The sequence below is a fragment of the Phacochoerus africanus genome, chromosome 1 (assembly GCF_016906955.1).
Source record: "Phacochoerus africanus isolate WHEZ1 chromosome 1, ROS_Pafr_v1, whole genome shotgun sequence".
NCBI classification, from domain to species: Eukaryota; Metazoa; Chordata; class Mammalia; order Artiodactyla; family Suidae; genus Phacochoerus; species Phacochoerus africanus.
The window spans coordinates 109,509,785-109,535,671 of record NC_062544.1 but is presented as its reverse complement, the minus strand read 5'-3'; the positions used below and the strand labels follow the sequence as shown (position 1 = coordinate 109,535,671).

General features: G+C 46.3%; 1 protein-coding gene across 1 annotated transcript in view; it reads left to right on the top strand.

The window, feature by feature from the left end:
- Positions 1 to 9,986: 9,986 nt before the first annotated feature.
- FYCO1 (FYVE and coiled-coil domain autophagy adaptor 1) overlaps positions 9,987 to 25,887 on the top strand; it is a 70,104-nt gene continuing 54,203 nt past the window's right edge. The window contains 7 exon segments of the mRNA XM_047771965.1: positions 9,987 to 10,212; positions 10,714 to 10,856; positions 13,724 to 13,830; positions 15,294 to 15,419; positions 19,163 to 19,269; positions 21,665 to 21,808; positions 25,249 to 25,339. Coding sequence (XP_047627921.1) covers positions 10,802 to 10,856; positions 13,724 to 13,830; positions 15,294 to 15,419; positions 19,163 to 19,269; positions 21,665 to 21,808; positions 25,249 to 25,339 — 630 coding nt within the window. The 5' untranslated portion in view covers positions 9,987 to 10,212; positions 10,714 to 10,801.

Below are 25,887 nucleotides of genomic sequence, written 5' to 3'. Positions count from 1 at the left end.
GGCCGAGGGAGTGACCCTAGGAAAGACAAAAAGACCAAAAAAAAAAAAAAAGATGGCTAATGAAATGCTCATAGCCTAAATCTATTTGCTTTTCTGTATTATTCTGCCAGACAACTCCCCTCTTTCTCCATTTGTAATGTTGGGGTCATAACTGCTGACTAGACTAGCTAAATCCTGTGAGGTAGAAAGGAGTTTCTAGATTAAATGGTGGGATCGGGCAGAGAGAAAAGAATGTGACCTAGGTGCAGACTAAAGTATCACAGGTACTCTTCCTCTCCTCTCTTGTGTATAGTAGACATTACTAATACTAATGAATGCGTTCTGTTCTATTGAGTGTAGCCTCAGAGTGCTTTGCAATTTATAAATAGAAAATATAATAATATAAATCGGAATTGGGCAGAGAGTGGGATTAAGTTAGAGGCGGTGGTTCATTCATTAACGTAGTTTTTGAGCACTGATTTAAGCAGGTCTCTATATTAAGCAAGAGGGATGAAAAGATACAACATTTGATTCAGCAGTGTATAATGCTTTTTATTTAGCTCCATATATACAAAAATATCAGTGCATGGAATCAACATAAAAATATTAATGAGCTATTTTACATTCTTTTTTCTTATCAAATCTTTGAAACAGGTGTATTTTGCACTTACACCATAAGTACAATTCACTCAAACTAGTGATATTTCAAGTTCTTGAAAGCCGTACATGGACAGCACTGCTTTCAGGATCCCAGACATTTGATTTGTGGACACACACGTTCCCAGCGATTGCAAGGGTTAATTGAGAGCCGGCTGTCCCTAGGGACAAGAGGGAGAGGTGACGTAAGCTCTGTGGAGCGTGACGGGAGTCGTAGTCAGCGCCCATCTGCCTGTGGGGTCCGATGGGAGTTGTAGGCCGCGGCCCTGCGGAGCATGCCGGGAGTTGTAGTCCGCGCCATCCTGCGGCTGCTTTTGCGTATCATGGCCGCCCACGCCGCGCTCCAGTACTCTTCCGCTTGGCCACAGAAAGTTTCGGTTCTGCCCAGCAGCGGACCCACGAGCGTGTAAGTGCCCCGGGGGTTCGGCCGGACTCTGGGGGTACCTGAGCCGCTGTCGGCTCCGGAGCGGTAAACTTCCCTCGGGTGCGGCTTGTCACCTGTTGCCCTTACCGTCCCCGCCCATCCCGGGTCTTCCATAGACCCCGCCTGAGCCCGAGTTTTTGCCCAGAGGGCCTAGAAAGTACCTCGGGCCAGTGACTCTGACCCTGGAACCCAGACCGCCTCCGGTAATCAGTTAGAAAGACAGACCTTCCCCCCAACCCCCAACCCTCAAACACTAGTTCCAAGACCCTAGACTGCCGAGGAGCCCACCATGTGTGAGCTCAGAACAAGTGTTGGAGTCTTTAAGCACAGGAGGGCAGGTCCCAAAGTTTCTGCTTGCATTGTCCAGGAGGCCGCTGATCTTAAGAAGCGCACTTCCTGGCTCAGCTGAACCGGGACAGACAAGACCTTCACTTTGTGAGATTCCACGATGTCCAGGTCTCTATCCTTCTCCCGTAAGGGTCGGTTTGTTCATCCCGGGCCATCCCCAGGCCACGGCCCATTCTCTTTACCCACTGACTCTTATGTTCGAGATAGCCCCTCGGTGACTGTTCCTGAGACATCTGTGGGTTGATGGATTGTGATGTGGCTGCACTGGCTAAAGTCTAGGCTGTTAAGAACCTAGGCTGGGGATGTAAGAGGAGGGCTGAATTTTTTTTTTTTTTTAAAGAAAAGTGTATGGGGTTGACACCTTAACCACGTGGCTCCCTGCTAGTGCACTGTGTCCTCTCATGTCTCTCCTCATTCTTCACAGTTTCATTGGCTGCCCTCTCCAGAAAAACAATAGAGTACTCTTTGAAACTGCCCGTGTTGGCCACAGCCTCTCTTCCCCTCCGCTTGTCTTACCACAGCAGTTTCCTTTCCCTGTAGAGAAATGGGTCAGGGGCTCTTTGAGGGCAGAGGATCAGGTCTTAATCTGCTCACTGTTCTCCTGCCACTTCCAGCCTTGTGGTCTCCTCTGCAACAAGCTTAACTCCCCTGCCATCTGCCTAATGCAGGTTGCTGGGTATTGCAGCCAGGGAAGATCTGTCACACTGAGGTTTTTCTGCTTTCAGTGGCTCCTACCCTGTGAAATGGGTCCCTGTTGAGTGGATTCCACTTGACCCTCTCTTTCTTGACACTTGCTGTTTACAGTTTATTGAACACCCTGTACCACTTATGGGCCATTATTATATCATCTTGGAAATCAGAGTTTGTCGTCTCAGTGACGAGATGTGGCTTTCTTTGATTAAAAGGATTTGAAAAGGCTTTAGGAAAAAAATGTTCTGCTTCTATTAAAAATGTTCTTTCTGGAGTTCCCGTAGTGGCACAGTGGTTAATGAATCCGACTAGGAACCATGAGGTTGCGGGTTCAATCCCTGGCCTTGCTCAGTGGGCTAAGGATCTGGTGTTGCTGTGAGCTGTGGTGTAGGTTGGTGGCTAATTAGCTCTAATTAGACCCCTAGCCTGTGAACCTCCATATGCCTTGGGAAGCGGCCCTAGAAAGGGCAAAAAAGACAAAAAAATAAAAGTTCTTCCTTGTGTAGTGCTTTAGTAAGTTTTAAAATTTTTTGTTAATACTTTATTAGGAAAATCGTTAAACATATAGAATCATTGAAAGAATTGTATAGTGAGCATATGCTTACCTCTTCGATTCTACAATTAATATTTTACTCTGATTTTTTTTATTTTGCTTCAGCGTCGATCCTCTAGCTGCTCCTTGGTTGGTCTTTGCTCCTCGTGGCTGGTTTTGGGACCAGGACTTTTAACTTGGTCCTTTCGGGGGAATATGGCCTCTCCCCCAGATGTTTGTGATAAGAGGAACCACCCAAAACAGCACAGGATCAGAGCAGCTGGTGACTTTGCCCCATGCTAGTCATCAAAACTGGGCTGCTTCCTCCAGAACATACTGTAGGCACTCAGGAAATGGCAGTCCCCCTCTTCCCTTTAGAGGAGAGACTTGACTAATGGGTAACCTATGTTTTTTGGTGATTCCAAGGACAAGTTTGGTCACTGAAAACTAGAAAGTCTCTAAACCTGAGGTAGAGGGAGCGTGTTATCTAGCTGTGGTGCCATGGTGAAAACCACTGTAGGAAGTTAGTCTGGAGTCACATTCGGGAGCAGCCCAGGCAGCAGAGCAGGTAAGGACCATTAACCAGAGGCCACCTATGAGCAGAGATGAGTTGAATTTGGCCTTGTCAACATCTGCTCATCTCGTGGCTAGGTGTCTCTGTCTTGCTCAGAAGATAAACATATTTCCTCTCTGTGATCTCAATGCCAGATTTTTTTTTTTTTAAAGCTCTTGATTGCTACAAGAGCTTCTGTTTGAACAACTAAATAAATCAGTAGGTTGGGTATTGAACAGTTTCCATGGGTCTCTTTATCTTGCTGTTTTTAGATGTGTCACTGTACTCTCCATAAGAGCTTCAGCCTCAGAGCACTTGGGCTCTCTGGCTCTCAGGAGATGAGGATGGCAGAACTGTACTCAGTTCGGCAGAAGGTGTATTTCCCTCTTTCTCACTTTGGAGCCAGTCAGCCTGCTGGTTTTAGTGACCACCACAGGTCTCCCATGGCGTTTGAAAGACACCAAGTGCCTATTTCTAACTGGGCCAGATCCTATTTGCAAGGATGAGGATGTGTGTGTCATTGTGTTTCTAAGGACCAACTTAGGGAGAATCTGTGGTCTGGGTATGGTACTGTGGCCCTGTGGCTGATCCCAGGGCCCAAGGGCGGGTCTGGCCAGCTATCTCAGGAGCCTAGGGTACTATACCCTGGGCCTTGGGCAGAAAACTGAGTTAGGGGAGCCCTTGGAATCCAGAATAAAAACCTGAGGGCAAAAGCGTTCCAAGCAAGCCATTAGGCTGGAGAGCTGGCCCAAAAGGAGAATCGCTATAAGAGGCTCAGGATAGTCTGACAATGAATCAGAGGTAGCGGCTTAATGTGGAGCTGGAAGGAACCTGCACCCGTAGTACTTTTTCCAGGACATTTGCAGCCTGGGTCATGAGTGGGGAGGGGGCACTTAGAACCCTCATCTAGAGTTAGCCACTGAGAATGTCTTTTCACCTGTTGACCTTTCCACCTCCTCCCTGTAGGAAGGTAAATGGTAACCTTCCCATGCTGTACCTGAAAACACACACACAGTAGGAAGAGGTCAAATAACTTCCCCAGTACAGATAGGCTAAAATTGCCTGAAAATAGTTTGAACTCAATGTACCATGTACCATGTTCAGTCATGGCACGATCTTTATTGCATTATTTGTTGCCTGATAGGACATGGAAATTTCGCAAGATGAGTCTGACTCTGCATTCAGAGTAGGAGCCAAATTGACAAGACTCAGCTATGTGATTGATAACAGAGAAGACACGTTCCTTGCTTGTTGCCACCTCTAGGATGTTTTCTCTGGGCTTTCCATTGGCAAGACCTTAGCCATGCAGCCCCTAAGATGGATGTGTGGCTGCTGCTTGAGCAACTGCCTGCCTTCCTAAGAAAGACAGTCAGCTTTCTCAAGGCCCAGAAGCAACATCTCACATCGAAAGTCCCTCTTGACCCTGCTCTCTTGGGGCAGCAGGCTAGAGTTGGGGCCAATTTTGTGTGTGTTCCAAGGGAGTGACTAAGAAACCTGGAATTGTTGGTGGGAGGGAGGAGGCCATGAAAAGGTTCAAGAAGTGATGGCAGAGTCTCAAGTTTTCATTCCCTTTAAGAAAGGAAGATTACAAGCAAGGAGTGTTTGGGCAAGATGACCCAGGCCTGCAGTTGGCCGGTGCTTTCATTATAGGTCTTTAATTATAATTGGGTGGCTTAATGAGCCTTTGTTTACATGTGCTAAAATGTCGGCTTCCAAGCTGGCCTCTGACAAGCTCCGGAACACTCTCCTAGGTGCTGCATTGAAGCCCTGGCAGGGCAGCCTGCCTGTCCACGGACTGCTTCAGTGCCGAGCCCCTGGACTCCAGGCCTTCAAAGCTGCAGGTACCAGCCAAGTGCCTCCCTTTCTATGGATGTAACCAGATAGATGTGGCTGGGTGTGCTGAACCAGGCCAGGGCAGTGGACTCTTGGGAAAGGCTTTCTGCTTTTGACTGGTCTGAACTGTCCTGTTAACATTTGATCCTAGTCAGGGTGGAATTGACACCTGCTATACACCTCCTCCTTCGGGATGTCAGGGAGGAGCCCAGCTCTAAGGGGCCCTGTCTGGTTCAGATCTTAGCTGTTGTGTTGGAACAAGTACGAAAAATTTGGTCAGCGGGGCAAGGTTGTCTTGCATGCCCCAAACCTCCTCCTCCTCATCTGATCCTTCGTTCCTTGTGTAGTTAGTTACTCAAATGCTGTTGTCGATGGAGGTGGGGGCACAATGTGAGAGTTTTGAGTTGAGTGTTATTGGGGGCAAAATGTGAACTATAGCCTGGGAGACGGCGTCTCAAATAGCTCTGAGGTCCTGCCTCAAAGAGGAAGGGAGTCCATATTACATATTTTAGTCAAGGGGGCACGTGCAGTCGAGCATACATTTTGCTGCTAGTCAGGAAGAGCAGATGTCACTGTTGATAATGATTTTAGTGCTTTTCTAGATAGGAGGAGATGCAAGAAATGGGTCATAAAATCTTCTCCTGGAAATAAATACCATATGGAGACCTGTTCTGCCAGTTTTCCCAAAGCACAGAGTGCCCCATTTCCTGATCTCCACCCTGAGCTCCTTTCGGGATGTGTTGAAGGTCAGCGCCTGCAGTGGCTAGTGGCGTCATTCTTGTGGAGGCAGATGGCAAGTGCCAATTCTTAGTTGGCACTGTTGCACCTGCCAGAGCCAGTTTTTGGACAACATTATTATGAGTATTAGTCATTTTCACCAGAGTGTTAATAAGTTTACATGAGTCAGTGTCTTTGTATCTTAATTTGGGACTAAATTGCTGTCGCTATTGTTTATGGCATTAAGGGCATCTGGGCAGATATAAGAGGGATTTGGAGGTCAGGGAAGTTCCTTTACCTCTAAGATAATACCTAGGCTGTGACTAGGAACTCAGGCAATGGTCCCAGGTAATAAATAAGAATTTTAAAAAATGCATTTAGGCCTTTTTTCCCTCTTTATCAGACATTCTGGGTAAACTTAAACCTAATTTTGAGTTGTTGGCAAGTGAATTCAAGGTTCCCCAAAGTTTTATAAAATGAATTTCTCTGGTGTTTGAAAGAGCTTGCCAGAGACAGTGATGGAAGTTTTTACAGTTATGCAACAAGCACCCTTGGATTCACGGAAGTGATTTGAACTTTGAAGACCTTGCAAGTCCTGGAGCCTTTGCCTCATTGCTGAAGTGTCCATGATGATGGCTGTAGCCTTGTGGACAGAAGCAATCTCTGATGTCTCCTGTTAGAAGAGCAGTTTGTCAGTGTGCTATAGAGGTCAGGATTGCACTGGTTCATGCCAGAAGTCTGTGATCCCTGTGGTATAATAATATTTGGTCTCTGTCCCTGGTTCCTGGCAAAGAGCTACTAAACTCTTAGAATTTCCTGAGTCATTAGCAGTGTCTTTTGTTATTCATAACAAGCCCCTTTCAACCATTAGTAAGTTTATGCTAATAAGATAAATCAGGATAGATAGCTTCTGGCTGGATAAATAGCTTTTGGCTGAGGGCTGGTTGCCAGAGGACCCAACTATAGGATTAGAAGGTTGGAACTTTCAGCCCCACTCTTAGACCTCTGGGGAGTGGAGAGGCGCTGAGGATGGCCAGCGATTTAATCAGACATGCCTATGTAATGAAACCTCCATGAAAACCTCTAAATGGGGATTCTGAGAACTTTTGTGTCAAAGAACACATTGAACTGCTGGAGGGAGCAGAGACCCGAGGGTGTGGAGCTCCACGTGCCCCCCCCCCCCACATTCACCTCCCCTGTAACTCTGTGCATCTTTTCCATTTGGTTGTTGCTGAATTGTATCCTTTAAAATAAACCAGTAATAGTAAAATGTTTCCCCAAGTGTTGTGAGCCATTCCAGCAAGTTATCCAACCTGAGGGGGGATTGTGGGAACCCTGGTTTACAGCTGGTTGGTCAGAAGTACAGGTAGCAACCTGGGACTTTTGACTAGCGTCGAAAGCCTGGGCAGTCTTGTGGACTGAGCCCTTAACCTGTGGTGTCTGCCCTGGCTCCAGGTAGTTAGTGTCAGCATTGGGTTGAGCTGTAGAACACCTAGTGGTGTCAACTGGATATCCGTGTAGAAAAAAGCCACACATTTGGTGTCAGAGTGTTATGAGTAAGAAATAGCTCATCCCTAAACCAAAGGATGAGCTTATCAAGAGACAGAAAGAAGCTGACTATGGAGTGAAGAGAGACAGTTTCCCATTCTGGGTCTTTTGAAGGTTAATAGTGACCTCAGATCTAGGACGAGGGAGATTGAAATGCTCAGAATTGTCCTTTGCAAGTCCATGAGAATAGCATTTGTGGTGACCATTTGTTTCCTGAAACCCTTTGAGATGGTGACCCAGAGCTCTGGTGGGAAAGCCCAGTGTGACCTGCAGGCCCAGCAAGCCGGTTTCTCAGGGCTCATTACCTTGGTGGTGATGCAGGCTCTTTAGAAAATCAACTTGTATAATCAGCAGGTGGCCATAGCTTACCCTGGGACCTGGGACCTTGGCCTTGGCTGAGGAAGGCCCCCTAAGGTTCAAGCACAGAAGACCTCCTGGGATCGGGCTGACACTTGCAGCTTCACCAAAGTGCCAAGAAGTCCTGAAGCGGCATATTTCTGTCTGCTTAGGCTCATCTTGCCAGATGCCAGTTTGCTTTGCAGACACTGTCTTCCTCATGCCAGGCTCCAAAGAGGGCTGGTTTCTAGGAAATTCAGCTGGTCATATAGCTCATGCATTGTCCCAGCCCGACCCTTGTAAGGTAACCTGTAACAGCCTCAGAATCTGTTGTCGTTAGCACTTCCTTCCCAAATTCTGCTGTCTGGCACATGTGAGTCTCACCCTAGTTTCAGGTAAGTGTGCACACAGACGTGGTAGGCTTTGTTCAAGGACTCATGGAGTGTAGGTCATCTTCTTCCAAGATTATTTCTTCCTGAAGCTACAAGGCTCTCTGTTGACCCTAGTCAGATATGAGGAATGCAGGTAGAGAAGTGCCCTCCACCCTGGCGTCCTTTCTTCCTCCTCCGGTCTCTTTGATGACCTCCTGCGCAATTTTTAGGCCTCTCCCAACTCGGTCGTCATCACAGAGTGTCCATCACCCTCTCCCTTTCCCAAGCTGCATGAATGTTTCCTTCATTGAGTCTCATTGTGTCTTCCTAAATTCGTCATGCTGCTATTTTGTTGTTGAGATATAATTTACGTATGTGACTTTTGACAAATTTGTTTGTCCAATATATTCAGTCGTGTAATCACCACCATAATCAAGACATAGAACCCAGAGTTCCCACTGTGGCACAGTGTGTTAAGAATCTGACTATAGTGGCTCAGGTTGCTATGGAGGCATGGGTTTGATCCCTGGCCTAGGACAGTGGGTTAAAGGATCTGGTGTTGCTGCAACTGTGCTGTAGCTTGCAGCTGTGGCTCCTCTTCAGTCCCTGGCCTGGGAACTTCCATATGCCATGGATGCAGTGGTTTAAAAAAAAAAAAAGACGGAACATAATTGCTCCCCGTCCAAATTTCTGCATACTTTCTTCTAGTGAAATCCTCCCTTCCCCCTCAGCCATGGCAACTGAGAGTCTGGTTTCTTCCCAGTGTTTTACCTTTGCAAGAATAGCATGCAGATAGAACACATGTCTGGGTGTTTTTATGTCTTCTTGGTGCACAGCCGAGCTCCTCCAGGGCCAGACAGTGCCTTGTGTGCCCAGACTACACATAGTGGGCACTTGACAGTGTGGTGTGGGGGCAGCTGTGGATTGTCAGTGATGATCCTTGTTTCTTTCCTCCTCACTGGGAGGAGCCAAGTGTCTGCCCAGGCAGCAGAACCCTTGCAGAAATCTGGCCAGGCCTGGGCTCCTGCTCTAGGGCCCTGGCTGGTCCCTGCTCTGGCTCTGTGTTCAGCAGCTGACCTAGAGAGCTGCCTGGGGCTGGGCACACTGGCTTCTGCTAAACCGATCTCATCCTCGGTTTGGTGTCTGTGATAGGCAGGATGCAGCACTTGCTAGGGGCTGTGACTCTCTGGGGATCCATGTCACAAATTACTGAGAGTGTGTACAGGTGTGTGCCTGTCTAGTTCCTCCTAGGTCGGAGAGGCCCTCTTTGGGCCTTGTTTTCACTGAGTCACAGCTGCACTAGCTTTTGAGTTAAAAATAGGACTAGACATACCTGCACCATGACAGGCCCTGCCTGGGCCTCAGGCTGACGCTAGAGTGTTGTGTAAATATTTGGAGTAACTTGAGGTTGGTGACCAGTTCTCCTCCTGGATCCTCGTGCCTGGTATCCTGGAGAAGCAAAGGGAAGAGAGTGGTGGGGGAGTGAGGGCCAGCTCACGCTTGAAACACTCAGGGGGTTGGTGGCACATTTGAGAGGTGCTGGAGTTCAGGGTGGTGCCTAGAAGTCCGTGAAATGGTTGGTCATTTGCTGTGGTAACAGTGGCTCCCTTGTAGAGCCATAGAGTTTGAAATCAAACTCCCTACTGGCCTGTGGCCTTAGACAAGTTACGAGGCTTCTCTGAACACTGTCTCCCCCTCTAGGGTGCTGGTGAGGATTAAGATGACCACGTGTGTAAAGCATAGACAGGCCCAGTGCACAGTAGGCCCTCATCTAGGGCTGGCTACTATGGCAACCACTAGTCTTGGCCAGTCATTAGGACTTTGGCCAACAAACATTACGACTTTCTGTTGGCCATCTAAGGAAAGAGTTAGGGCCTCTGGAAGGAGGATAGGGTGGTGTCCAAATTCGTGTCCAGACCTCCATCCGATGCTACTCCTGTCTCCTCCTCTCTCTTGGTCTTCAGCCACCACTGTGTCCTTAAATCACTTCAGCAGCTGCCCACGTAGCGCTAGTAACTCAGGACTTAACAGCCATGTGAGGGTTGTAACGAGCCTAAAATAGAAACGTGGCCCTTGTCTGGTCCTGAGGGCTGCACCTGCCCTGGATGGCAGGCCCAGGGGTTTCTGCCCTCCCAGGCTGAGCCCAACGCTGGACTAGGCGGCTGGAGGCTACAGACCTCCCCTAGAGGCAAGCCAAGCTCTCCTTGGTCCGGAAGCCCTGAGGGTAGGTGTCCTCAGCCTCTCGGCTCTACCTCCCAGCCAAAGGTTACCTGCTATTCCTCAGAGAAAGCAAGGCTGGGGGTTGGGGGGGGGTGGTCTGAAGGAGATGGGTCCCGTGTGGCCACACCTTGGGCTTAGCAGGCTGGCGAGCACTAGTTCTGGCCTTGATCTTGGGGGTAGGGGGTGCCCCTGGGAGGCATTTTGAAGGTAGAAACTGAGGTGACCTTAAGAGGGTAACTGGGAGGGGAGCACAGAATGAATAGGCCATTATGTTGTTTGATTGATCTTGGTTCTTTTTTAGCCCCAAACCAGGTCATTGTGTCTGAATGTAAGTGTATCAGAGTCGCCCACAGAGCCAGAGCCTCAGAGCAAGGTCAAACCCTTCCCTCTAAGGGAAGAAGTCCAGATGGGGTGACTTTGTGCCCAGAGCGGTGTCCTTCTCCCGCTGTCTTTAAACCATGTATGTGACCACTTCTTCCACGGCCGCCTCCTCCTCCTCATGCAGGTGCCACCATGGAGTCTGACCTCTGCTGAGTGGCCCTTGGCAGGAGGTGCACAGCCAGGAAAGGCGGCCCCGGCCAGTCACGGTCACCATGGCGTCCAGCAGTGTGGAGAGCCAGCTGCAGAGAATCATCCGCGATCTGCAAGGTATGGCTTAGCTGCAGGCACACTGAGCTGGGTTTTGAGGGAGCTGTGGCCATCCTTTTGCTGTTGACAGCTGAAATGCAGCCGGGTGATCTGTGTTTACACCAAGAGCAATTGGAGCTTGCCTGGCCCTCTTCTCAGGCACTGTAAAGACACTTTGTAAACAAAATCAAATATCCTTTTCTGAGCCTGGGTCTGATTTCAGTGTGTGTGTGTGTGTGTGTGTGTGTGTGTGTGTGTGTGTCTTTTCAAGCCACCTTGAAGTCTTTGAATTGTGAGCCTCTGGATGGTGGTGGAGTTGGCTCATTTAGAAAGGAATATCTTTCCTCCCCCTGAGCAGGAAGACGAGATACCCATCTTTCTTGTTTTGCTGTTCTGGTCCTGGGCGGTGAACTGCCTGTCACCCATGACTCACTCCAGTTCTGGGCCTGCTGCCTCCTGGATGTCCCTGAGCTCAGCGTTGCCCAGTGGGAGAGACTGACTTGTGGGCCTCGTCTCACTGGACAAAGGGAAGGCCAGATGAGGGGCTGCATGTGAAGAGAGCAGGCTCAGGAGGAAGAGGCTGTGTTCCCTACTTGCTGCAGGGTACAGGGCCCAGGTTCACCCTTTTAGGTGACATACCCAGGGTCAGAGTTTTTACAAATTTTCCATCCCCTGCAGATCACCAGGACAGGTCATATAAGCCTCTCTGGAGTGCCAGCACATTTGTTGCAACACAATCTGAAGGTGACCCCTTCCACCTATCACAGGGACCACAGTGACTCCCCTGACAGACTCAAGGCCCAGGTTCCTAGTGGCTCAGATGCAGCAGTAACCACCTGCAGTTGCTATCCCTGGGCTAGTGGATGCCATGGCCACCCTCATTCTGAAGGTCAAAAATCACTTTTGCAGGGTTATCTATTTAGATAGCACTTTGGACCGCTAGTAGCTCATAATTACATGGCATTTCATGTGTGCCAGGCATGAACCTCACAAACAGTAACTCACTGAGTTCTCATGTTTGGTCCTGTGAGGCAAGGTCCATTATAATTCCCATTTTGCAGAAGGCACAGGGAGGTTAAGAGAATTTCCTAAAGTCAGAGCCTGGGTTTGCACATGTGCCTGGTGCCAGAGTCTGTGCCCTTAATTACACCAGTCTACTTCCAGCTAAAATAAGAGAGGGCTTCTTTCTTTTTGAGACCACACACACACACACACACACACACCCCACACACACACAGAAAGTAAAATGACATTCATGCAAATATGACTTTGCCCCAGTCTTCAAAGGTTTCCTTGCCAAGTAGGCAATCTCCTTGGTTTTAGTCTCTGGTTCTCAAGCATGACTCTGGGACCTCAGGGTCCTTGTTGGAGAGAAGAGAGGGAAGGAGGAGCCCATGGCAGGGCTCTTGGTCCGTGGAGGAGCACAGGCATCAGCCTTTGTTCAGGTGCCCTTTTCATGTACTAGCCTTGTCTGTCATCCCCCACATCCCAGGGTCATCTCATTGTCCTCTACTCAGCCCTCAGAGCAATTTAGTGGGACTTTTTAAAAGTACCACTTTCTCAAGACCCTTTCCTTTTGTGTCGGTGATTATCAGAGATTAGAGCTGGAAATTTCATATTCTGTATCTGAGGCTCCTTTTTTCAAAATTTTAGAAGTTCCTGAGGGTGGGCAGGGTAGAAGGCTCTATGTGCTTACTGGTCCCTAGTCCCTGGCTCTCAGTGCCAGCCACAGAAAACACTTGTAAGAATCAGTCCCAGGAGCATGTCTTTGCCGTTTGCTCACCCTGGTCTGGGAGGTCAGTGTTGATTAAATCTTAGCAGCTCAGGCTCAGCATCATCCTGGACGGGTCTGCTTTCTAACCAGGGTCAAGAGCAGATTAGACCAAGGCTCCTTTTCTTTCAAGAATTGTCAGAGAAGATAATTTTGTCCAGCATGTTCCAGCCATCTCAGATGGGGACATTTTTCCTAGTAGCTCAACTAAACCCAGCTTCTGACAGTCCTTCTGTTCCCCCAGGGCTGTGAATGAGAGTCAAAGGAGGCTTTTCCTCTTTTTATGCACTGGGAAGTAAATCATCTTGGAAGTTAAGAGTTGAGCTCTGGAGTCAGAAAGCCCTTGAGAAAACCAAAGTTCCCATTCCACCTTTGCTGTCTGCCACCCATCATCTTTGGCCAAGTGCCCCAACCTCTCCGTGAATTTCTCATCTGTAAAGCAGGCACGATAATACCTTTGTCAACTCTACCTTGTACTTTTTTTTTTTCCACATCATAACAGCTCTGAATTCAGATCCTCTTAAAATCAGTTGCATCTTAGATTTGTTGAAATAAAGCAATTCCTGCTTCGTAGTGCTCTATTGAATGAGAAAGACACACAGAGGCCTGGCCCCTAGCTGGCACTCATTTAATGGAAGCAGGCAGTGAAGTTCTTGGCATCGTCATCGTGACCACTGTTTGCACATTCTGAGTCCTCTGGAAGCCTGGACTTCCCTGTACTGAGCAGTAGGGTTACAGAGAAAAACAAGAAATGGAGCCAGAATAGAGAATAAAGCTCTCAGGGGTCAGTATGTAGGGGACTGAATGATTTCTCTACACTGCAAATGTTTGTTGACCAAATACTGCTTGCAAAGTACAAGGCCTGTGTGGTGGGCCTACAGGGATGACCAAAAAGTATGCACAGTCAGCGAGCTGTTACAAAGTACCTATGGGCTCTCAGGACATCCTGGCACCTTCTGACTTGGGGTTCCAGCCCATGGCTGTTTCTGTAGCACTCCCTGTTACCACAGTGCTTTGCCATCATGGACCACTTACTGCCCATGCTTCCTGGGGTCATTCTCCTGCTCTCTCTGGCCAGTCTCCATCTGGTTACATGTTCCTTTTTGTTGTCTTAAAGATGCTGTGACAGAACTAAGCAGAGAATTTAAGGATGCAGGGGAACCCATCACAGATGACAGCACCAGCTTGCATAAGTTCTCTTATAAACTTGAGTATCTCCTTCAAGTAAGTGACTCCCATCATGTGTTGATTTCTGCTCTTTTGTCTCTTATCTCCCTCTTGGCTGCCTCATCAGCATCTAGTGGAGCCACCGAACCCTCCTAGTTAGACTGAAGGTCAGAGCCATCCCCCACCTCTAAGTGCGATCCTCTGGGGAGTCGGAATGTCGCCCCTCAGGATGGTTTTGGGAATTGAGAGCATTCTTTAGAGATTTAGGTCATCTTAAGACATGTCCCAAGGTCTCTGTATAGCAGGGATCTTAATTTTGGGGCAGTCATATGCCCCATTGGCGGTCCGGTGAAAGCTTTGGAATCTCTCCCCAAATGTGTGCATACACACCCAATCACACGTTTTTGAGGAGGGTGTGGACCCTCTGAAGATCATCCAGAGGCCCCTGTTCTAGAGGCTTGCTCCTCAAAGTGTGGTCCATAGAGGAGCAGCATCAGTATCTCCTGGGAGCAGGTCAGAGGTACACTCAGGGTTCCCACCTTGACCTGTTGATCAGCATCTCTGAGGTCAGCCTAGGAAGTTTTAACGTGTTCACAGTGTGATGTTCATGTCTGCTTGGTTTAAGAAGCACAGATCTAGGGAACTCTGCAGATGTGGAAAAATACAGGCAACTACAATAGACAAGAAGGGAATAGACCAAAGTGTTGACAGAAGTTATCTCAGGGTCTTGATATTAGGCATTACAATTTTTTCTTTTCTTTTCACTTTTTTGTTTTATTCAGATGTCCTAACCATATATGCAAGTCTTTTATAGTCAGAAAAAGTGCTGTAAAACATTATGTTATAGGGAGATAAACTTCTGTCATTTTGAACACCGTAAGCTTGCAGTGTCACCTCCCACCAAAGCTGGGGGAGGTGTCTCAGGGCTTGAAGACTCACCTTTCACATGCCTTTCAGCTGGTTCTCTTATTTTACGTTGTGAAAGTATTTATGGATCTTTTTTTTTCTCAGCTCATTTGGTTTTGGATTTGAAATGACTCATTGCTGACATTTATTTGCATTTATTCTATGTATATTAAAACAGTATTGAAACTTGAGTTAAGTAACTGAGATAAAATGTCACTGACACATTTCCCTACATTGAGACATCCTTATTATTCATGTTACCCTCGAGACTTTCCACTTGCGTTTCTTTACCATGTGTTAATAGCACCTTCAGTGTCTTCCACTGAACCCTATGCACAGAGGTCCCCTCAAGGGATAAATCTTTGGGGGGCCAGTTATCCCTGAATCCCACTAGTTGGATGACCTTGAGCTAGTTACTTAACCTCTCCTAGCCCCCATTTCCTTACCTATAAATCGGCAACCTAAACACCCTCATTCATCAATAAATAAAAATAATGCTGATAAAGGGCCTCTCCCCATGCCGGGCAACCTAGATGCTGTTGTTATCATTCATCATTTAAATGGTGGGATCAACAGCAGTGGGTTTTGGACGTCTTCTCTCTTTCCCTGCACAGTTCGATCAGAAGGAGAAGGCCACCCTCCTGGGCAACAAGAAGGACTACTGGGATTACTTCTGTGCTTGCCTGGCCAAGGTGAAGGGAGCCAATGACGGGATCCGATTCGTCAAGTCTATTTCAGAGGTAAGTGGAGCAGCCGAGGACCTCACCTCTTCCCCTTGGCTGCCTTCAGACTCTCTTGCAGAGCAGCCGAGCGAGGAGGTGAGGGTTTACGGGTAGTAAGCAAGTAAAGAGACCCAGTCCAGGTCTGTGCAGTGCACGTGTTAGCTCAGGGAAGCCTCGTAGATGAGCGTTCACCCAGCCAAGGAATGGCTTGATCCTACTCCACACATAACGGGGGGCTGTTCACACTGTCTGCTCGTGGTGTCCCTCAGGTGTAAGGACACCTTCACCTTTCTCAAAAAAAATCGGTTTCTTAGATAAAATCCTTAGAGTTGGCTAGGATACTTTCCCTACAATTTGTCCTGGAAAGTTGGATTTGAAATAAACAGAATGATGTGGGCTGTTGAGAGACATTTCTTAAAATGCTGACATGCTGAGCAGCTTCCTACATTAAGTTCTGAGCCCCGTGGGAGCAGAATGCCCTGGCTTTGCTATTTTACAAAACTCCAGATAACAACACTGTCTCCCGCTGTCTCTTACTTACTCATCAGTCTAGTCCAACGGTGAGTTAAGAACTTAGCATATTAGGGAGCAAGTAAACCTTTACATTTGAATTTTACATTTACATTTACATTTGGGGCAGGAGACCTAAGGTGTTTCTACATTTCCTCTTTTGTTCCAGTATCTCACCCTTTAGAGTTGGCAGCCACAGGCTCAGGTGCTCTGGGAAGTACTCCCAGCCATGCCAGCTGGGGCTGGTGGGTTTTTCCTTGTGGAGAATGATGGTGTCAGACATGCGGACATTGAGGCCTGGGCATTTTCCACCAGCTGCACCTTCTGACAGCTGAGAAAATGAGAAAAGATCATGGCTCAAAGGAGTTTGTTCTGTAAATTTCTTTAACATCCAGGTAGGACAGGCAGGTCCTGTGAGGTCTTGCCTGGTGGGACACTCAGGTGCATGACTAATGTGTCATAAATCGCTGTCGCCCTCCTCTCCTTCAGTCCAGGGGAGGTTCTCATTATGTCTCTCTTCTCCTCCTCAGAGCAGCTAAAGCCTTTGGCTTTGTGACTTTGGACAGCTGAAGTCTGGAAATAAATTTAGTCTATTCCTCACGCCCCAGGGTTATGAAATGCTTAGATCTGATTTTTTGGTAGTTTCCCCTTCTTTTCTCATAATGCAGTCAGACGTTCAGACAGTGTAAGACCAGGAAAACTGACTTCCAGAAGCAAAAAGCATTCCCTGCTTGCACAAACACTGGGTTTTTGGTGGCTGGCATAGGCTTCCCTTCCCAGAGGGTCCAGTCGTTCCATCTCTGTTGAAGACACTGCCCTCCAGGGCACCTCTGGGTGGAATGGCTTGGACTGTCTCTAGACCAGATGGGCTGCTGGAGACTTGGGTTAAATTTAATAATCAAGTGCCATCTGGACCTACAAACCAGAAGGTAAAAGTTAATGGAAAAGAAGCATTGCTGGGCCACTTAGTCCCATTTGGGGTGGGAAGCAGCTGTTTGGACTCAAACAGTCCAAGGCTCTAATCAGCCATTTCTAAAGGTCCACGGTGGCTTGATCTGGATGACTTGCATTTTACCATGATGGACAGGGTTTGGAATTGGGGTGCAGCTTGGCACCAGGCCCCTGACGCAGTGGTCTGTCTTTTGCTGCCGTTGTATCCATCTCCATTTAGTGTGACGAGCTTTGATGAGATGCTAAAGGAATTAAGGAATTGGATAATAAAAGTGGACCCATGATCTCAAAAAGTTCTTCAAAAAAGGCCGTGTTCCCCTGTGGCGCAGCAGGTGAAGGATCTGGTGTCGTCACTGCTGTCATGTGGGTTCCATCCTTGGCCTGGGAACTTCCGTTTTCATTTGCAGTACAAAGGAGCTATTATTGTTCCCTTCCCCAAAGGATGTTTAAAATAGGTCTCTTTACATATTAATCAAAGTTAATAGGCCTGATTTAAACTGTAGCCTCAAATGTTTGCCTTTATAAAATAAAATGTTCTAATTGCTGGTACAATAGCCATTTTATTAATAAGGACAAGCCCTTCCCTTGGGAGCTTACAGACACGGGGCCTGTATTTGGGTGTGTGTTTGTATGAACTGCACGCTTCACTTCATGATGCCTTGCTCAGCTGTTCTCAGCTGCCTGCGTTTCCTGGTTATCACCGCTGAGCACCATCCTCACCTCATTTATCTGTAGAATATCATTGGGCTGTGGGGTTGTCGTCAAGAGTCTCCCCTGGGCATCTGTCTTGATCCACCCCCTGCGGACATGCCATGGTGGTTTTTATAAAGCCTCTGGTCAGGCTATCACCCACTTTTGTTTCCATACCCACAAAACTCCTACAGAGGAATGTTATACGGAGATGTCTTATGAGGTTTCACGCCCTCTTATTTTTTAAAGCTACTTCATGTTTTGGTATCATTTCCTTGAGTCAGCAGTAACAGGGCATGTAGCTCTGAGCTGAAAGGTACTGCGAGCCAGGATGTTTACACCATCACTAATGTGCCAGTGCTTGAGGCTGAACTTCGTGTTTCCTGTCTCCATCCAGTGTCGTGATGGGTTTCTTAGTTGGTACAGAGGGTTAGACCAACTTTTGGTCAAACCACTGCCACCCCTTCCCCCAGATCCCAAGTTAAACATGTCCAACTTTTGAAGGAGTGAGGAGGGTATGTGTATGACAGAACAGGAGCATGTGGCAGGTTGAGAGGTTTGGAGTCCCTTCTTAACTTCTCTTGAGCTTCTGGGGCCAAAACATTGGGAGCATGAATCAGAATATGCAAACTGATCTCAGGGTCTTCTATGGCTGTCTCTTTGGACAGCTTGATTGCGTTGGCCTGTCCTGGCAGCTGTGTACTCTGACGGGCATACCCCACCTCCATCTCAGCAAGCTCCCAGAAACCTCTTTAGAAACCATGTCTTGGCACTGTGGGGAGAGGTTTCCAAGACAGGACTGCACCTGGACCCTCTGTCCACCTCAGACTTCCTGAAACCCATTTTTCATTATCCCAGTGTAACTGGGCCACTTAGAGACACCCCCGTCTCATCCCCTGGGCACCTTCTGATGAAATGTAGTGAGCTGGTGTAGCTGAAAAGAAATCCAGTCAGGAAAGCATTGATAGATGGTTCTGTGAGGACACAGAGGAGGCAGTTATACATCCATCGAAGTCCCGCGCTCACGCTTCTGCCTTTTGCCCTCCTCTCCTTTCCCGATTCCACACAGGCTCCAGCCAAGCAAGGCCTTAGGCCTCTCCCCCTGCACCTCTTCACCCAACCTTCAAAAAAAAAGCCCAGAGGTTAGCCAAACTGAGAACATCTTCCGCTCCTCAAGCATACTTCTGGTGTGAGAAGTCCTTCATTTACCTCCATCTTGTTTGGTGAATGATCCAAATGAAGTCAAACCATTTCATCTCTGACTCTAAACTCAGAGATTCTGATAGAGCAGAGGAAGGAGAATGGCATTCCAATAGAATCCACAGTAGATATTTGAGCCTATCATGACTGTACCTTCCTTGACACATTTGGTGGAGTCAACAGATTATTCTCAGATGGAGGCCTGCAGAAGTCCACCCCCTTAGGGCTTCGCTCTTTGGGGTGACGTTCTCAAATGTTTGTGTTCTTCAAGGGACATGAGTGAAGCCTATGTATAGGGTAGAATTAACTGACATTTTCTGCCCTCTTTCTGGTTTTGCCAGCCACCCAAGAGGCTTATATTTGGGGTTAGGCTAATAGCTCTTCATTTCTGTTTTATCTACCTTTGCCAGCTCCGAACATCTCTGGGAAAAGGAAGAGCATTTATTCGCTACTCCTTGGTGCACCAGAGGTTGGCAGACACCTTACAGCAGTGCTTCATGAACACCAAAGTGACCAGGTAAATATATGACAGTACTGGGCTTTACCCCCACACCATTCAAAAATGACCCCAAATCCCCTCATTAATAATAACGATACTACTTATGTTAGACAGACAAAGACAAATATCATATGGTATCACTTATACCTGGAATCTAAAACACATTACAGGTGAACTTATTTTCAAAACAGAAATAGACTCAGAGATACAGAAAACAAACGGATGTTTACCCAAGGGGAAAGTGGAGGAGGGATAAATTGGGAAAATGGGATTAACAGATGCACACTACTATATGTAAATAGATAAACAACAAGGATTTATTCTCCAGCACAGAGAACTATATTCAGTATCTTGTAATAAACTATAATGGAAAAGAATTGAAAAAAGAATATAGATAAGTGTATATATATGTCTAACTGAATCACTTTCCTGTACAAACTAACACAATATTATAAATCAAGTATAATTTTAAAAAATTATGATACTGCTTATAATCACATGATGGGAACCATCAATGCTCAGTGATGGAGGGCTTTTAAATTATAGCAAATTAACTTGATTGGCATAAAAGCCATCACTTAAAACTATAATAAACTTTGTATAGCAACAAGGAGAACAACAATGTAATAATCATTGAAAAAGAATGTAAATCTTATCCAGCCTAAGGCAACATTGAAGTAATTACAAAATGCATATAAAAGAATTAGAAAGCATATGAGAAATGATTTGATGAAAGGATAGGATTATGTGTATTTTTAAAATTTTTGTTTTTGCAATGGGCAATTTTTCAACACTTTTGTTATATATTACACTGTAAAGTTATCTGAAACAAGTTCAGAAGACCTCAAATAAATTTGATAAACTAAGAAAAAAAGATAGGAGTTCCCTGGTAGCACAGCAGGTTAAGGCTCTGTTGCTTTCCCTTCAGTGGCCTGGGTCCCTGGTGTGACATGGGTTTGATACCTGGCCTAGGAACTTATGCATGCTGGAGGCACAACCCCCAAAACAGTAATAATTAATAATGACAAGTGCATCAGCGGTGCCTGTCTGTCATGCCCTGGGTCAAGCAGACTCCTCCGTTTGTCATCCTTTTCCCCCCCTCCCAACCACAGTCGTTGGCACACCTGGGGCAGGTAGACCTTTCACAGGTGAGAAAAGTGAGGCTCAGAGAGGCCAAACGCCTTTCTCTGTGCCCCACTGATGCTGAGGCAAAAAGCAGGAGTGTGGGTCCGTGTTTCTGAACTCCTAGTGCCAGGTATTTTTCCCTGGTGGATGGTATATCCTTGGGGTGCTGGCAATAATGGACAGACCCCACTGGTCAGCCTGGACCAGTGGGTTGCAGCGTGGGCCTCTCAATGGAATCCCCTGTGGGGTTTTTAACACCAGCCAGGCCGGGTCTCACCTGAGACCCTAAGTCAGCACCTGTCCCACGTGTCTGGGCTCCTTGGAGATTGTGATGAGTGACCACATTGGGAGCCTTTGTGCCACTAGTGCTGAAGCTGCAGCAGGAGGAGAAGGAGGAGGGAGGGGAGAATTGAGTGCGTAAAGAGGGAGACGGTGTCAGATTGGGAGCCAAGATCAGTTGCTGATCATCTGAACCTCTTTGGCTGGCCCTGCACCCCTTTTCCAGCTCTGCCTCCTCCCTCCCTCCAGAGAATTCCTCCAGTTAATCAAAGAAAACAGTTCTGAATTAAAGAAAAATTGTTGGGGGGGGGAAATATTTTGTTTCACTTTGTCACCGTTAAGATTGATTTGCATAAAGGAGTATATCTCAAGCACATGCTTTGTGAATTCAGGTGAGTTGAGAACCTTTGCACATCTAATTTTAAGGATATTTTATTGTAATGTTTGGTGACAGCGGTCATAAACGGCTTGATTTACAGTGTATCTCAGTTCACAGACATCAGCCTAGTAGCTCATTCTTATTGCTTCACATGAAGTGAAAAACCACCACCTCAAAGTGCAGATATTTTGTTCCTTGGCTTTTAAATTGGTGTCTGGACAGAAATTAGCAGTGAGTTCAATGTCTTGTATGGAGCTCTCGGGAGGGAATTGAAAATGAGATTTTTCTTTCAAAAAGGAAGTATTCTTTCCCCTACACCTGCCCTTTCTTGGCAAAAAATTCAGATTTAAGGTTTCTCACATTGATTTGCTGAATAGATATGATATAAATGATAAACAAGTAAATGTCTCATTCATTTCAGCAGTTTCCTGGAAGAAAAGCAAGTTTGAGAATCATGTGCTCCGACAGTGAAAGTAAATTGGGGTGTGGGTGTGTGTGTGTCTTTAGTTAATTTAGTAACCTGAGTTGGAATTTGATGAGGCACAGCCATACTGGGAGCACTGAGTAAATTTACTCTTCCTTTATCTTTATTACTCTTGTACTTGATCCCTTCTTTGTGTTTTCATGCAGTGACTGGTACTACGCAAGGAGCCCCTTTCTGAAGCCAAAGCTGAGCTCTGACATCGTGGGCCAACTCTATGAGCTGACCGACGTCCAGTTTGACCTGGCATCAAGGGGCTATGACCTGGACGCTGCCTGGCCAACTTTTGCCAGGTAATTTGAAGAATTACCTACCTGGTTGAAAAGACAGGGGAAAAAGATGTCTTAAGTTTTGAAGCTTGCCACCAGACTCCTCAAAGCAGTTTTGTTTACGCAGCAAATTACCTGAAGCTTTGCAACTCTTATGCTTGCTAATTTTACAGACTTGGTTGACTCATGACTAGGGTAACATCTGAAGGCTCCAACCTTAAACCAACCTACTCAGCCAGGTGGTATGAGTCATTCAGAGATGCATATCTGAAATCCAGGGTTTTCACATGTGTTCAGGGACTTGGTGTAGGAGCAAGGGAAGAGCAAGTGGGCTTTTCCTAGTTGTGCTCCCATAGGTGTGGTTATCATGGAGCCCTTCCAGCAGGAAGAGAGGGAGCGGAAGCTACAGCATGTCCATGTAAGGCTTGCTGGAAAGATTGCTTTGCTGTGTTTTCATTTCTTGTATCAGTGCTGCACTCGCCCGGCAGTCACAGGCCATCCAGCATCGTCCCTGCAAGTGCTCCAAGAGGGAGGTGCTAAGACTGGAATTAAACTCAAGTCCAGCACTCTTTGTTTTGTTTTGCTTTCTGTCATAAGATGTTTTGGTTTTGTCTTCTTTTTTTTCCCAATTTTTGCCTTTCTTATTAGGGAATACTTCCTATGGAGAGAAAAGTACCAACTATAATAGACCCACATGCCAACCACTAGGATTTAAGAGCTAAATTTTTGTCATATTTGATTCATGTGTCCTTTTTAGAACTTTTCAATTTTGAAATCATTTCAGAATTACAGAAAAGTTGTAAAAATGGTACAGGGTGTTTGTCTTTCCTTTGCCACGGCCCCCCAGGTATCAGTATTTTACTATTACTGTTATTTTTTCATTCTTTTTATGTAAATGTGCTGGTTTATTTCTTGTGTCATTTGAGAGTAAGTTACAGACTTGATTCCCTTTATTCCTAAGGACTTCATTGTGTATTTCCTAAAATCAAGGACAGTCTGTTAAGTAACCTCAGTACAATTACTAAAATCGGGAAATTAACATTGATACAGTTCTGCTGTCTAATCTACAGACCTTGTTCACATTTCAAGCATGATGTCAAACATGCCTTTTATAATATAGGAGCCAATCCAGGATCACGTCAGTGAATTGCTGTCTCTAGTCCTTGTTCATTTGGAACAGTTTCTCTGTCTTTCATAGCATAGACATTTTTGAGAAGTTCTAGCCACTTACTTTGTAACATGTTCCTTAATTTGAGTTTCTCTAGTGTTTCTTCTTTATTGGATTGAGATTAAGCAGAAATGCCCCAGGTGGTGTGTCCTTCTTAGCATGTTGTATCCAGAGACACAGGATGTTGATTTGTTTCATTACCAGTGAGGTTAACCATGATCGTTTGGTTAAGGTGGTGTTGGCCAGGTTTCTCCTAAAGTTACTGTTTCTCTCTTTGTCATTAATTTGTCCTTTACGGGAAGACATTGTGAGATTAGGTTATTATCCTTTTTCTTTTAAATCTCTCTCCTGTAAATTTTGGTATCTGTCAGTCAATCTTGCCTGGACCAGTTATTGGCATGGTTACCAGAGTGATTTTCTAACTCCATTATTCCTTCTACACTAGTAGTTGGCATTCCATTGTAAGGAAGATCTTTTCCTTCTTCCCCATTTATTTATTCCTCTGTTTATTCATTTATATCAATATCGGCTCATGGATTCTTACTCAGGAGGTTATATTCTGTCATTGTAATTATTTTAAAGCTTAAATTGTTTCATATTTGGCCAGTCAAGGTAACTTCAAGCTGGCTCTTAGGAGATTTTTTTTTTTTTGTCTTTTTTGTTGTTGTTGTTGTTGCTATTTCTTGGGCCGCTCCCGCGGCATATGGAGGTTCCCAGGCTAGGGGTTGAATCGGAGCTGTAGCCACCAGCCTACACCAGAGCCACAGCAACGCGGGATCCGAGCCGCGTCTGCAACCTACACCACAGCTCACGGCAACGCCGGATCGTTAACCCACTGAGCAAGGGCAGGGACCGAACCCGCAACCTCATGGTTCCTAGTCGGATTTGTTAACCACTGCGCCACGACGGGAACTCCGGAGATTTTTTTTTTTGTTAGGTTTGATACTTTATAAGAAATAAAATATTACAGATGCAAATAAAGCCCCACCCCAATGCCATCTTTCCCTTTTTCTTCCTCTCTAGAAGTAATTATAGCTCTGTTGTTGATGTCTGTCATTCTCAAATATTTTTGTGTTTTACTATGTGTGTGCACATAGATATTATATATATAGTTTTATTTTGTATATATTTTAAAAATTTGTATCCATTGAATCATGAGCTAGCTATTTTTTTTTCCCTGTCTTTTTAGGGCTGCACCCACAACATATGGAGGTTCCCAGGCTAGGGGTTGAGTCAGAGCTACAGCTTCCAACCTGCACCACAGCCACAGCCACGCGGGAACCAAGCCGCATCTGTGACCTACAGCATAACTCGCAGCAATGCCGGATCCTTAACCCACTGAGCGAGGCCAGGGATTGAACTTGTGTCCTCGTGGATGCCGGTCACATTCATTTCCGCTGAGCCACAATGGGAACTCCAGAGCTAGGTATTCTTTTGCTACTTGCTTTTTTGAGATTTTCATCCATGTTTGCACAGGGAGTTCTGCAGATGTGGAGCAGGGCTGGCAAACCACAGGGCACAGGGCAGAGGGTAACATATTTTCATTTACTTACTGCCCATGTCTGCTTTTGTGTTATGGTGGCAGAGTTGAGTTGCTGTGACAGAGCACATAAGGCTTGCAAACCCACAATATTCACTATCTGGCCTTTTACAAAAAAGATGCCGACCCATGGTGTAGGGTATTCCGTTGTATGAATAAACAGTTTATCTGTTTCCCTAGTGATGTGGCATTAGACTGATTCCACTTTTCCCACCATCGCCATACTGCCGAGAGCATCCCACACATTTCCTTATGCACGTATGTGACTGTCTCAGTATCTGCCTGAAAGACAGACACTTATGTTCGGTGCAGTTACATAAATCAGAGGAGGTCTGCAGCCACGTCACACATGTAACATAATGTAAAGTGGTGACCAGAAGCCTAGCATGAACTTATTTACTAGATTAGCTGCTGCTGCTGGTTCCTCATTGGTAGACAGGTTATGGCTGGCAGCGAAGGTTTGAGAAAAATTTAAACTAAAACGGGAAATACTATTCACTTCATTCTTTCGTGACAGAGTAGAAGCAAAGCCATCGTGTTTAGCCTTCATGATGGAGCCCAGCTGCCATGACCAACCTGAATGTGTGTTTTGGTAGAAATTGTTGGACTTGGCCTTCTTAATGTACCTGGGAAGGTACTGCCCCTACAACCACCTGGTTGCCTGGTGAAAACCAAGGCCTCCTCAAGTATGTGTGTGTGTGTGTTTGTGTGTGTTTCCTGCTCTGATGAAGGCATGTCTGTTCTGTGGCCCCACAGGAGGACACTGGGTCCTGGCTCTGCTGCTTACATGTGGAGACCCCCCAGCCGAAGCTCCAGCATGAGCAGTTTGGTCAGCAGCTACCTGCAGGTAATGACAGGAGGGCTGGAACTCCCTTGCTCTCATGTCAACCAGGGCATGTCCTTGCCCTTCACAGCTCAGGGTGATGTTCTCAGCTGCTTGGTGTCCCAACCTGAGCAGAATAACCCCTCAGTTCTACCCACCATTTCCTAGAGTCCAGGTTTTTTACAACCAGAAGGAACTTAAGCCTTTTAAAAATGAAATTATTTTAAAAGCTTTTGAAATTTTTAAAAGAAGTGGTTTAGCACTGTTCTGTAAAAGCAGCAAAGTTCAAATTCTGACTCTGTCACCCACCACCTGCGTGACCCTGGGAAGGTGACTTACCCTCTTGAAACGTCCGTTCTGTCATCCATAAAGTGGGATCATAACAGTCACTCTAGTTTATGAGGTGGTTGTAGGGAGAAACGAGGGCATGTATGTGCAGTACTTAAGGACTTGGCATAGGCCAGTGCTCGGTGTGAGTGGGTAGGGTCAGTTTTGTTAGAAATGTGAATGTACAGTATAGTTTAGTGGAAAAGAACATTGTAATTAATCAGCAAAGCAAAATAAGAATAATC